The sequence below is a fragment of the Anopheles aquasalis genome, chromosome 2 (genome assembly GCF_943734665.1).
Source record: "Anopheles aquasalis chromosome 2, idAnoAquaMG_Q_19, whole genome shotgun sequence".
NCBI classification, from domain to species: Eukaryota; Metazoa; Arthropoda; class Insecta; order Diptera; family Culicidae; genus Anopheles; species Anopheles aquasalis.
In genome coordinates, this window is record NC_064877.1 from 1,010,001 (window position 1) to 1,022,500 (window position 12,500).

The 12,500-nt window shown below is 47.4% G+C and overlaps 4 protein-coding genes across 9 annotated transcripts in view; 1 reads left to right on the forward strand and 3 right to left on the reverse strand.

The window, feature by feature from the left end:
* LOC126573148 (annexin B9) overlaps positions 1-5,290 on the reverse strand; it is an 8,785-nt gene extending 3,495 nt beyond the window's left edge. For 4 of the 6 annotated variants that reach the window (XM_050233047.1, XM_050233049.1, XM_050233048.1 and 1 more), the window contains exons 1-4: positions 5,201-5,290; positions 3,102-3,194; positions 161-643; positions 1-96 (exon numbers count right to left, since the gene is read on the reverse strand). The exon at positions 1-96 is cut by the window's left edge and continues 312 nt beyond it. In XM_050233047.1, coding sequence (XP_050089004.1) covers positions 1-96; positions 161-643; positions 3,102-3,131 — 609 coding nt within the window. In that variant the 5' untranslated portion in view covers positions 3,132-3,194; positions 5,201-5,290. The other 2 variants (XM_050233046.1, XM_050233043.1) reach the window with 2 other exon arrangements.
* Positions 5,291-6,608: 1,318 nt separating this feature from the next.
* On the forward strand, positions 6,609-7,889 carry LOC126569949 (uncharacterized). Its single transcript, XM_050227370.1, has one exon. It carries the CDS (start codon positions 6,739-6,741, stop codon positions 7,684-7,686), a length of 948 nt encoding a protein of 315 aa, XP_050083327.1. The 5' UTR covers positions 6,609-6,738; the 3' UTR covers positions 7,687-7,889.
* Positions 7,890-8,024: 135 nt separating this feature from the next.
* LOC126569948 (uridine 5'-monophosphate synthase) lies at positions 8,025-10,040 on the reverse strand. Its single transcript, XM_050227369.1, has 3 exons — positions 9,731-10,040; positions 9,389-9,671; positions 8,025-9,313 (listed from the first exon to the last, which is right to left on the reverse strand). Exons 1-3 carry the CDS (start codon positions 9,875-9,877, stop codon positions 8,250-8,252), a joined length of 1,494 nt encoding a protein of 497 aa, XP_050083326.1. The 5' UTR covers positions 9,878-10,040; the 3' UTR covers positions 8,025-8,249.
* Positions 10,041-10,331: 291 nt separating this feature from the next.
* Positions 10,332-12,500, reverse strand: part of LOC126571298 (serine/threonine-protein kinase/endoribonuclease IRE1) — a 6,321-nt gene continuing 4,152 nt past the window's right edge. The window contains exons 4-5 of the mRNA XM_050229665.1: positions 12,010-12,500; positions 10,332-11,926 (exon numbers count right to left, since the gene is read on the reverse strand). The exon at positions 12,010-12,500 is cut by the window's right edge and continues 1,358 nt beyond it. Coding sequence (XP_050085622.1) covers positions 11,210-11,926; positions 12,010-12,500 — 1,208 coding nt within the window. The 3' untranslated portion in view covers positions 10,332-11,209. The remainder of the gene's footprint in view (positions 11,927-12,009) is intronic.

The following is a 12,500-nucleotide window of genomic DNA, read 5'->3' on the forward strand; positions in this document are numbered from 1 at the left end:
AATCTGGTTGAAGATCGACTCATCCGTACCCCACTGGCCTTCGCCGGCTTCGTACAGAGCCTGGGCATCAGCAGCCGCGGCTCCCTCATCAACGCCCTGCGGAATTGGAAAGCTTTCGTCAGTCACACGCTAGGCATAAGTAGCGTACACTAATGCTTACATTGTTCTCATCGCGATTACCCTGAACCAGAGACACGCAGAGCCGCTTGAAGGCACCGCTGGTGTCGCCTTTCAGGTCAGATTCGAGCGATACATTGTACATCTGCTCGTAGAACTCGGCGATGGTGCGGATACCGTAGTTGGAGAGCGTGCACAGGATCTCGATGATCGCTTCCTCATCCGTGCCGATGCCGGAAATGGCATCATGCAGCTCCTTGGCGTAGAACTGCGGCAGCGGGGTCATCAGCGCCAGGATGACATCCTCGAACTTGCCGCCCAGCTCCGACTTCAAGTCACTGATCAGATCCTTACCGAAGGACGTCTTGAATGCCTGGGAAATCTCGAGCCGCTGCACGATACCACGGCGGGCCAGCACCTCGATGATGGCCTTCTCGTCCGTACCGAAACCCTTCATGGCGGTACGCAGCGTAGCCGCATCTTCGTTGGCATCGAACGGATCCGCCGGGTAGACGGTCGGCGTGCACTGTAAATGAACCAAAAAAAAAACCGTTACAACTTGGAAACTCTGGAAACAACCCGCGCGTTTGTTGATCCATTTTTGCACGTCATCCCTGCTCCAAATTTTCCCATCACGCTTCGCTCATTTCCATTTCGTTTCGTGTTCCGTTCGCACGCAACTCACCGGTACCACAATGCACTTATTTCGTGGTTCTTCTTGCTCTTCCTCTTCATCCTCGTCGGATGAGGAAGCAGATATGTTGCCGATGGAATCGAACTGATCGTACATACAGCCATCGGAACCTCGGTGTCGTGGACCACGCAGCATGACGCGTGTCCTTTGAACCAGCTGATAGCATGAGCTATTGAGAGAGTTTTGCTAAAGCATCCGCCGATCAACCGCCGATGTGCCACCGATGCGAATTACCGATTAAGGAGGAAAATTGAAAGGCTTTGTTATAACTCGACCACCCGGCCACCTTATTCTCAGTGCTACGGGGCAAACAAGAAAGCTACGCTCGAAATACCATTGATGAACATTCACAACGATTGGCATTCACTAGGAGTAGAACCATGAAGATCCTTCGGTATCTAATATCGGTAATGGACTGAGGTAGGATTGTCCGGGGTCTCCTCAATTATGGCCCACCAGTAAAGGAAGGGCTGCTATTCCTAAGGGTTGGTCCAATTATTGTTCATTCCATTGTTATCAACTCTATGGCATAGTACTACGCATTCCCCATTACTACATCTCCCTATGGCATACACAATATTGTAATTGTTACTAATTTAGGCCAAAAGCTTTATTCTCACATTCGTAATGAACCGTCCGCCGGACCCGTTCGGGAACATGCGTACGATAAGAGCGACCATGCGAGAGGGTGTGTTTTCTATATCGATTATTCCCTACCCACCCACGTTGTCCATTACATTTTTATCAAAAAAAACGGTGTTTGTGGAATGAGGTGGTGTAGGCGATGTGATGAACCATCGTGGCTTTTACCTTCGCTTTGAGCTAGGCGAAAGTAATCGATAAAACCGCGTAACCGCGAACTCGGCAGAGGCTATGGCGGTTTTTTTGTTTTAGTGAAACTCGCGGAAGTTCGAAAAGGCATCACTGTCAATGAGGTGACACGGAAACCTTAACGAGAGTGGTTCAGGGTGGTGCAAATGAGAATCGACATGCTGACATTTCAATGCCGTTGAGTTCCGATGCATGATCACGGTTAGCGTGATTTAGGGAAGCGTAGAACGGCCTAGGAATTCCGCTTTTGCTATCTGTGATGATAGTTTTTGCGTTGTTATCAATGATCGGTATGTCTTTTTTTACGACACATTGGAATTCTCTGTTGGCTTTCACTTTCAAAGAAACAGACTGCGTGGGATGGGTTATCAGTAGTAGCAGCACGGAATACTAACAGCCTTGGCGCCTTGCTGACTAGACAAACGAGAAGGCGCCAACGGATGGCCCTTTGATGTAGCATGACGACCTCCCCGATTCTCCTCCAGCTTCTTATTTTTTCTGCCTTTGGCAAGCCTCCAATTTCCGTGTTGAATCATGGGATGGGATTGGGTGTGAGGGAGATGCGAGATTTTATGCGTTTCCGCTTTACCGCCATCATCTTCTTTCAGCGTCGCTCATTTATCCACAGTTAGTGTGCGGGTTCGCGGCAACGGCTAGTGTCTGTGTGGGAAACATCGCGTAGTGGGTTGGTCTTCAACACACGGCGAGCACGCCACTATGATGTCATGCTTTGGGAACTATCGTGTCAAGGCAACGCATGACTGTGCCGCGAACGATTCTCTTAAGTAGATATTTCCTGAAGTTAGAGGCCACTCTTGGCGGTAACAATGAAAATGCGTTTGATTAAATCATTCAGTGTTTAAAAACTGCCGATCGCCGATTTAATCGCGAGTTATTCTTATCAAGTTGCATAAGGGTGAAGAAGTCTCTTATCAGTGACATAACGTTATTGGCTGTTCAATGCACTGTTATCTGTTACCAATTGGGTTTGATCGACAGAATGGCGACTGGGATCAATACGATGGCAAAATACAATGGCATGCCTGGTCCAACGTGTTACCTACATGGACTACTATGGTTGAGAGATACACTCATCATGCAATCATCTCAGCAGTCGATTACTGCTGATTGCGTTAGTCATTCCAATTGAGAGACGTGCCAGACTGCTCTGTACCGTGAGGAATGCCTTGCAGTTGCAAAAACAATCGGTATAATTGTGTGTTCTAGCGTGGCGTGTGTGGTGTGCATGCCACCTACGTAGTTTACATCGATCTTTACTCAACTGTCCTCGCCATCCCGCGATACAGACGTTGTTTTCATTCGACTACAAGCTGTTTCATGGTGTATTTTTTTGCTTCTAGATGCTGTATGACGTGTGTTTGTGTGGTCGGACTAGTATACTGACTAACATTACGATACACCCCCTCGCCCTCAAAGGGCGCCACTGCATGCTACTCACTTGGAATGGATAATACTGCGATGAACTCATTTTAACCACTTGCTTGTACGACGAAGGTACTTCTTTACTAGTAGTGATGAGGCACTAAAGGCTCTGTAAGTAAACGTAAGAGAAGAAAATTGTTAAAATAAGTAAAAAATCTACTGAAAACAAATAAAATTTCCTATTTCGCCCGACAATCACCAAGCCATACTGCACCCTGTAAAACCGTTTTTCAGCCTACTGTTCTTTGGGGTGTCAAGTGAAAAGTTTCTCTTTACTTTCACCCGGCCTACTATTGCACGCGCCTCACGCCGACGGATTCATTCCGGCAGAGAAATATGCCATCCATGACATAAAAATATACGCGAGCCGGCATCCACACAAAAAAAAAACAGTTTTGGAACCAATTCAGATAACGAGGGTCACCTGCACGCCCGGTTTAACGCTCTAATGCTCCGTATGGTGCATTGTATGAACAGTACATTTGAAACGCTAGAGATTGGGATCTGAACTCGTTCCACGTGAGCCTAGGCAATCTCTACTCTATACAGAGTCACACGTGAAAATTCCCCAACGCATAAATTTCCTGTCTACCGTAAAACGTGAGCGGCGAGTTTGAGTAACTAAACCGATTGCAGCGTCAACCCTTTATGAGCTGCACGTAGAATGTTAAACTATTCATTCGCGGTTGATGACACATACAGACTGTTTTTGGTGTGGCGCAACTGTATACCGTTTGGAATTATGCTAAGTGCCTGGTTTGGTGAACAGCAAGGTGTTGCCAATCAAAAGAAATTTATTGAAATGCTCAACTAATGGAAACGCACCGGGAGTGCCTAGGAGTCTGCTAATGACTCTGTCTATTAAATGATTTCCTATGACCTCGATATTGGATGAGCTTCGATGAGCAGTCGTACGAAACCAAACAATTCGTAGAACGTTCCAATCATCGTTCTAGAACCAATCGATTGAATCACACATTCTATCTGAGTAAAGAATATTGGGAAGCTGATATTCGCGTTCTCGAATGATGTCATGCTGGTAGGCCAAACCGTGAAGCTGCAAAAGTATTCGTAGAGTGTTAATTGAACACATTGGCACCTACACCAATGGCATGATCCGACCCAACCACGGGACTCAGTGCTATACGAGGTTGTACTAACAATCGTAAAAACGTAAACCATCTAATAATAAACTACGGTAGGGTGTATTTTCCTACTCAAGCTCCCTTCACAACATGTGTACAAAATTCCAGCAGCAAGGTCTCAAATTTAACGGCCATGGAGTGCCTAAAACGCCTGACCAAGGGACCGAGTCACCTCGATAGGCCGTTCAAACTTTTACTCCAAGATTTCTCCGGTCACGTGTGGCAACTTCGTGACCACAAAACAACACCCGTTTCCGGTTCCCTTCGAATGCATCACCGAAGCAGGGAAATCAAACGCAAGCGATCGCTTGGGTGGCAAGTGGGAAAAGCCAACTTGGATACTTGCAGCAGCAACAACAACTCATCGTTAAATTTAGCCGGTAGCCGTGAAATTTCACCGAATGTTTCTGGTGCCACGAGAGCAGCAGGCGTTGGCCACAAATTTCTTTTAGCACTTTACGCGCTCGCGAGATCGGTGCTCTTGCTGATGATCGCGAACAGCATCGGCAGCAAGAAATTCAACGAGAAACGAAGATTTCATTCTTCCTCCCAGAATGGAGTGGAATTCGTTATACGATCTCTCTGCCCCTGCTGCCCCTGCTGCTGCTGCTGCATCATTCTATCTTCCTTTTGCACCGTCCGTTCCACTTCAATGCGGACGCGATGACCTCGGACCGGTCGCGAATGTCCATTAGCCAAAAAAATCACTTCTTCTTCCACGCATCGCCACAACTTGGTAGTCGGATTTCACTGCAAGAGTCGCGCTACACCAAATTGGACATCGCCAAGCCGTCCTCTCCATACAAAATTGTTAACGATGGCACGGCTCAAGGCCGATTTCATAATACGTTTTCATAACAGTTCCTAACCATCCACAGCTTTACTTAAATAAGACAATCACTATGCAACTGCTACGAGTTTGCTAACTAAAGTAAAACAAACCACAGATAAGCGAAAGACCGACACGTACTTTGGAACCGCTCTCGACGACACTGAGTACTACACTGCCACCACCGCGCGATTGAGTTTGCTTTTAGAGCAAGATTGTCGTGGCCGCAGCTGCGCATGGGGCTGTAATGGAGGAGGCCCCCTCCGAAACCGGTCCATCGCTATTCCAGAACACCAAACGCTTCTACAGTTAGCTCAGAGGGGAAAGACGTTGGTTTACGACGATTTAAACATATTCAAACAACAAAAGTTTGTGCAAGATTGGTGTGTTTTCATATCATTTTTAATGAAAATAAGAACCTCCTGGCATCGGCTGATCTCCGATGAAAACCGGTGGCTTTTGCGGGGATTTGAGACGAAGATAAGATTTTGGGAATTGGCGGAGCCTCGCATTTAATCTTAGTACGGAGTGCAAAAGGGTTAGCGGATAATCAAGGTGAGGCTCTTCGGTCATGAGATAAGCAGAATGGTTAAGCATCATAAACACAAGATGCAAGCCCGTCAATAGCATCGTTCGTTAGTGGTAGAGCCGTGTTATGACGACATATGAGCATGACTAATGTAGCGATTCAGAGGAATAATCTCGTGATGGCATTACTCACATTAATGTTAGTCACGGTCGCCTCAGCATCAAGGAAACTAAGTTGTGATTGTAATACTACAGTACTAATCAGCCACACGTGGGTAATGCCTGCTTTGATAGCTCCCAGCGCTGCTTTGATAGACCCGCAGTACTTGTGCCAATCAAGCATAAGAAAGAGTAAAAGGGTTCGAGCAAAAATACCTACAAAACACCATCAAATTATGATTATGAACATAAAATTTACCTCAAACAAAACGGGTAATTCGTCGACAGTTACGCGGAAATTCAATCTGAGAGAAAGGGACAGCACCAGCGTCGCAAGAGTAGAACACTTCCTGGCACGGTCTCTGAAAAAAGTTAAAACGAAATATTAGAAATAAATAATAGGAAATTTTAGCTACCTCAGCGGGGAGAGGTAGAGGCAGATGTACTACCTAACAAACCACCTTTTTCTCTAGTAGGTAGCCAACAATTCCAGGACGATGCTGGCCTGCAAAAATCGGGCCAATTTGGAAGTTCTTACCACACGGCAGCACTGCTGGTTTGTCTCGAATCTAATTTGGTATTTTGTATTGAGGAAACAGGTGAAGCCCACAAAACTAATTCCTGCGTGTAAAGGACGCAATTTCTATCCCAAATCAAGGGAAAACTTCGGAAAAACGCAGCAGAAAATCATTGTTTAAAGGCTGCTGGAGTAGAGTTTATGCTGCAAGAGTAAAAAAAACACAAGGTACGTGTGTCTGTTCCGCGAACGTGTGTCTGTTCCTTGTTCCAAGATTTTGACGCCTCTGTCCGATTTCCTGAAGGTTGCGTGCGTGCGTGCTTGGCTTGGTTTCGATGTTGATCACAATTTTGTCCGCAAGTGAATTTTACGGAACAATTTTGTCCACAAGTGAGTTTTTCGCGAAATTGAACGCTCGTCTACAATTTGCTCGGGAAATCGAAATCGACATCGCAAGCAGGCAACAGTAAAAACCATGGCGAGCTCTGATTGGAAGCGGGAAGCGACCGAGCGGTTGATTGAGGAGTATCGTAAACTGCCCGTTCTCTACAATATGCGCCACCCTCGGTACTACAACAAGGGAAGTCGGAACGAGGCCCTTCACATACTTGTGGATGCAGTGCAGGATGAGCGGCCGGGGACATCTTCGGCGGACGTGCTCCGCAAGATTCAAACCCTCCGCACCCAGTTTGGCCAGGAGATCTCGAAGGTGCGACGCTCATCGACGCAAGGCAAATCCTACTCACCGACGGCCTGGTGGTTCAAGGGATTGAGTTTCCTTCAGCAACACATCAAGCACCGGTCGTCCAGTCCGATCGATTCGGATAGCTCTTGGAAACAGGAGGGGGACAGCAACTCGTTCAACGTCTCGATCATCCGGAAGGGATTGAACGAAAGCGAAGTGGAGTACGATCAATCGATGGATCAGGAATACGAAGGCGAGGTGCATTATGAGATTAATGCCATCGAGGATGTGAAGAATGTTAAAACGCTCGAATTGAAACCGGTCGCTGCGAATGCGTCGATGTTGAAGCAAAGAATGAAAACGCGGAGCAGCATTGGATCGACGTCTTACAGGTACCAAGAAGAAGCCTCACAATCTGCCCAGACGCTAGACCAGCAAGTGGACAATACGGAAAGCAACAGCGTTGGCACCATCATCTCTCTGCCCATGGTGAAGCAACAACCCGCGCAGAACGAAACGGTTAACAGCAACTTCTATACCGAGGTGTTCATGGCCAACGAACGGTACAAGGCAACCGGGAATTTCATCGCCTCACAGATGGCCTGCATTAAGGACGATTTGCTGTTTTACGAGACGCAAATGGAGCTGCTCAATATTGCCCAAAAGGGTGTGCTACGGCAGTTGACCATGGATAGGGCAAACCAAGCAACTCCTGCCAGTCACACCAATGAATCGTAGATCCCGTAATAGCGACGATAGATTTCACAGTTATTTTACAACTATAGACACATAGTTTTAGAAAAACTTTGAATGAATGCCAAGTTGATTTACGAACCAACGGACCCGATAAACAGCAAACATGATTGTTCCTGCTGAACCTTGTAATAAGTCACTGAATTAATGGAAAGTATGTGGAATAATGGATGCTAAATAACTTGCATCTTACATCTAAAGAAAATTACAATAGTTAGCATGAATCATTAAAGAGAAAATAGTATTTAGTAATCGACAAACTAACGATCGAGTAGGCACCGGAGGATCTTCGTTTAAGTGAGTTATGTTATGTAAAACATATATGATGCTTTCGAGACTTTCTCTTTTCAATAAAAGTATATTTTCTTTACAACAAATCTGTTCTGCTGCCATACAAGAATAATTCACTTTTGTCAGATCCCTTTTGTCTTCTGAAGTGTGGAACGTTTTGAAATCTAAATTACATTTTCGATCACCATGATGTTTCGTCGGGGGGTTTTTTGCGTGTCGATTGAACCATATCCAACGCTCAATGATTATACTGTTTATCAATTCTTTTCAGAACCATTCTTCTCGCCGGAAACACGCTCCAGATAGGCTTCCCACAGCCGATCACGGTAGACACGGGCCATTTCCGACGGTGTTTTCGAGTTCAGAATACCCCGGCCAACGACACAAATGTCTGCACCACGTTCCTTGACCACACGTTCCGGGCTATCGTACAGTTGACCCATGGTATCGACACCTTCCTCCAGCTTCACACCCGGTGTCAACTGTAGCAATCCGGGCGATGCCACCACATCCTTGCCCTGGCAAACGATGCCAGCCACAAAGTCCGACTCCATTTCGGTGGCAATTTTCATTGTGGCCGTCGCATACTTCTCATCGGTCAGCGCACCTTGAGTGCTCATTTCCGCGAGCAGAAAAACACCGCGTAGTGTAGCCGGTTTGTCGCTAATGGTCGCCTTCAGGCCCTTCAGTATGCCCTGTCCAGGAAGCGAATGGACGGTCACCAGATCGGCCCAGTCGGCGATTCGGTACAGCCCACCACCGTACTGTTGTGCTACCGTGTTTCCAATGTCGGCAAATTTGCGATCTTCCAGCAGCAGAAAGTTGTGCTTCTTGGCCAGCGATTGCAGCGAGCGTACGAACTGGTCGCTAAAGTCACTCACAATGTCCACGTGCGTTTTCAGGATGCAAATGTAAGGTCCTGCCGCCTCGGCAATGTTCAGGATTTCCTCGCTGGTGGTCAGATCGGCAGCAAGGCAGAGCGTTGTCTTCTTGGTGGCAATCAGCTTGAACAGATCCTTCGCTAGCGGACACTTGGCGAGATCGGCTCGCGCCTCGAATGTCATACCGACCCGGGTCAGCTCGTTCACCACCTTCGTTCCATTGCCGTGCATGAACGAACCATCGCTTCGGATCTGGCAAGCCTCAATGTACTTGGCCACTGCCTTCACCGTACTCTCCTCGATACGCTTGGCTTCCAGCAGCACCTTCAGCAGATAGGACAGGGTGTACAGCGAATGCATCCGGACACCGCGTTCCTCCGTGTTCTTGGCTCCTCCCTGTTCGCGATCGACCACCACAATCGCATCCGTTACCACCAGACCTGCGATGGAATGAAGGGTACGTAAAAGATATGAGATAAGTTACGTGCGTTTGCGGCCTCTTCCGGCCCACTTACCTTCCGATCGTAGATCCTCAACCGTCTCCAAGATGCTCGATCCGGAGGTGACCACATCCTCGATGATGAGGCACGTGTCATCGGCATTGAACTTGCCTTCGATCAGTTTTTTGGTGCCGTACTTTTTCGCTTCCTTGCGCCGTATCAGCATCGGTTTATTGCCCTTAATTGAAACGAGCGTGGCAAGGGGCAGTGCCGTATAGGGAACACCGCACAAGTGGCCGCCCGCCTGGCTGAGCTTCTTGTCGGCAATAAACTCGTTCAACAGATCGGTCAGAGTGTCCTACGTTAAAAAGACGCACGATAATACGGCACTCGGGGCGTCCGGTTCGCAACACTTACCATTACATCCGGGTGGCTCACGATGACCCGCAGATCAAAGTAGACCGGCGAGTTGATGCCAACCTTCATCTTAAAGTCACCGAATTTAAAGGCATCGATCTCGAACAACTTCAGCGCCAACTGTTGTAATTTCGCTTCGTTAGGCATTTTCACCGTGAGCAAATGGAGACCGCGAAAACACGTGTTGCTACCGCGACGGATGGGAGTGAGTGTTTAAGAGAACGTGCAGCACCAATCTCCAGCGAATCGCTGTTTCTCAACCCTTTGATTCAGCCAGAGATTAAATTAAAGAGCCTTCTCCACGAGTCGTCAAACGTCAAACACGCTCGAGCCGCCACGCTCTCAAAGCCGCGGTTGTAACTTACACACCGAGGCGCGACTCTCGGCCGCATGCACACCACGAAACATTAAAAAAAAAGAAAAAGCAATCGGGTCTAGAATTTATCCAGAATCCGGTGTACATTTATCTACTGGAGTCGAGAATCCATCAAGCCGAAGATAAATCAAGCAAAAAAGAGAAATTCCGCGGCACACTCTCGGGGGGGAGTTCAAAGAAACAGTGTTCTTTCGAACCATCGCTGGCTCTGGCACATAATCGAAGTAGTTTATAAACCATTTTATTTAACATAAAATTGTCTAAAGCTAGCTGTACAAAAAGGTCCGTTCATGTACGCACAAATACCCACAATCCAGCCTCGAGCATGGGCGAGTGAAACTGTTGGTCCTCGGTACACAACTATGCCCCTGCTTACTAACATTCCCTCGCTTATTCTCTCTACTATTGGTCTTACTGTGAATCGTACTATCTAAACATTCTAATCACTAGCAGCAGGGTGGTCAAGTGGTGCAGCTGTGCGCATCGTCCCCTTATGCAACCCGGTACCACCCATGGTGACACACTCGTTGCCATTTCATTCTTCTCTCTGGCAAATTTCGAACTCCCCTTTATACGGTTAAATGCGCTCGACTTAAACATTAACCACGTTATCACAGACATAGTCGTAAATTGGTTATAAGTTTTTTGTTTAGCATTGTTCAGGGGTTGTGGCACTATAGGTGTGCCACCCATCCGCCGTTCGATATGCGCTGTTGGTGATCGTAAAGCCTGCGTAAGCGAGAATCGTTAATTAATCGCAAATTATTCTAAGGAATGATTTCAAGCAAGTTTGGTGCGTTGTAAATTAGAATAGTAAGATGGTTTACGTCTGAAACCGCACTGCACATGATTGTTGCAACATCGTTTTCAATCGTAAGCGGTAACAGAGAGGGAGAGAGACTAAACAAAACATGTAAAGTAAAGTACTATCAAACAAGATCGTGAAAGATCGCTCAAATTAAATCGAAAGGACGAATTGCAACTGATGCAACAAAAAAGTGTAGGCTTTCTCTTAAAATAGTTACAAGAAAAAGTAAATCATTGCACTTTTGATGATGTAGCATTGGAGTGAAAGTAAAACTTAAATCGTAGAAGATCCTCGATTATTCTTTCGGCGTGGCGATACAATCTAAATTCCACGTGACTTTTGCTTGTGCCGCTTCACGTCGTCGGACGGTGTTGTTTTGATTAGTAGCAGTAGCGTTGGCGTTAGTAGTTGTAGTAGCGACTCCGTTGCCACGTGGAGCCTCATACCTTCTCCGTTGAATCACACCATTATCCGGATCAGCGGCTCCCTCTGCCACTGATGGCAATCGATTCTCTTCCAACGCACTACCAACTGCCTCGTTAGCATCCTTGGGAGGCTGCCTTGTGATGAAACCACCGGACGATTGTCCGGTTTTACCAAAATTGTACGTTCCCCGTTTACTGTAGCCCGTTGCTGTCGTCGGTTTGCTCGCATCTTGCCCAACACTATCCGCACCAATACGTCGCTTGGGACTCTTTGTGTTATTCTTGGTCGCTTGTGCTAGCTCATAGTAACGCATCAGATCGTAGTTGTCATTATCATCTCGAGAGAAGTAGGCCGGTTTGGTGAACTTGTAACCGGCGTGACTCGCTGCCCCTCGTGGGTTACTATGATCATCCTCATCGCCGTTGTAGTAATGCCGGAAAATGGGTTCCCGCGAGTTATCTGCCAGCGCGTGATAACTGTGCGAAAGAAGACGCGGAAACCGGCTGATCCAGTACTCGGTAAACTCGTGCGGAATCGTTCCTAGAGCACGTTGCATTTCCGGTGACAGCTCGTGATAATGATGTTTCTGTAAATGGGAAAATAAGATCGTTGATCGTTAGTTAGCACCGCGCCCTGCAGTTGACTAATTGATGCTGCATTGCAACGTACCTTGTTTCGCAACGCACGCAATAGATCGCGTACGCTGTAGCCCTGATAGCCGCGGAACTTGCGCAGATCGGCCGTGATCTCCGCATCCAGGTGCCGGCTCCAGTCATCGCGCACGACAAAGCGAGCATTTTTCTCCAATGAGCGCAATGGTTCAGCGCCTATCTCAGACTTTTCCACTCGATCGCTTACATCCTGTAGAAAAGCGAGCACTCGCTCATTGCCCCAGAACAGCGGATGCTTGGCAATGGCACGTGCTGAAGGACGCTTGGCGGCATCACACTGTATCATGTCCCGTACGATCTCCTCCGCCAGAATGGTACGACTGTCCGGTAGTGGGTTTTCGCGCCGCAACATGCTGAGATCGAACTCGTTGGACAAGATGTTTGCCTGTCGCTTAAGATTGTCTCCAAACGGATGGAAACCATCGGAAAGCACGTAATAAAATACACAGCCCAGGGAAAAGATGTCCACCGAAGTGGTAGCCCGTTGAC

Coding starts and splice junctions, on each gene's coding strand:
- LOC126569949 (XM_050227370.1), top strand. CDS start 6,739: ATGGCGAGCTCTGATTGGAAGCGGGAAGCGACCGAGCGGTTGATTGAG.
- LOC126569948 (XM_050227369.1), bottom strand. CDS start 9,877: ATGCCTAACGAAGCGAAATTACAACAGTTGGCGCTGAAGTTGTTCGAG. Junction 9,672..9,730: donor TGAGCCACCCGGATGTAATG/GTAAGTGTTGCG, acceptor TTTTTAACGTAG/GACACTCTGACCGATCTGTT. Junction 9,314..9,388: donor TGAGGATCTACGATCGGAAG/GTAAGTGGGCCG, acceptor ATTCCATCGCAG/GTCTGGTGGTAACGGATGCG.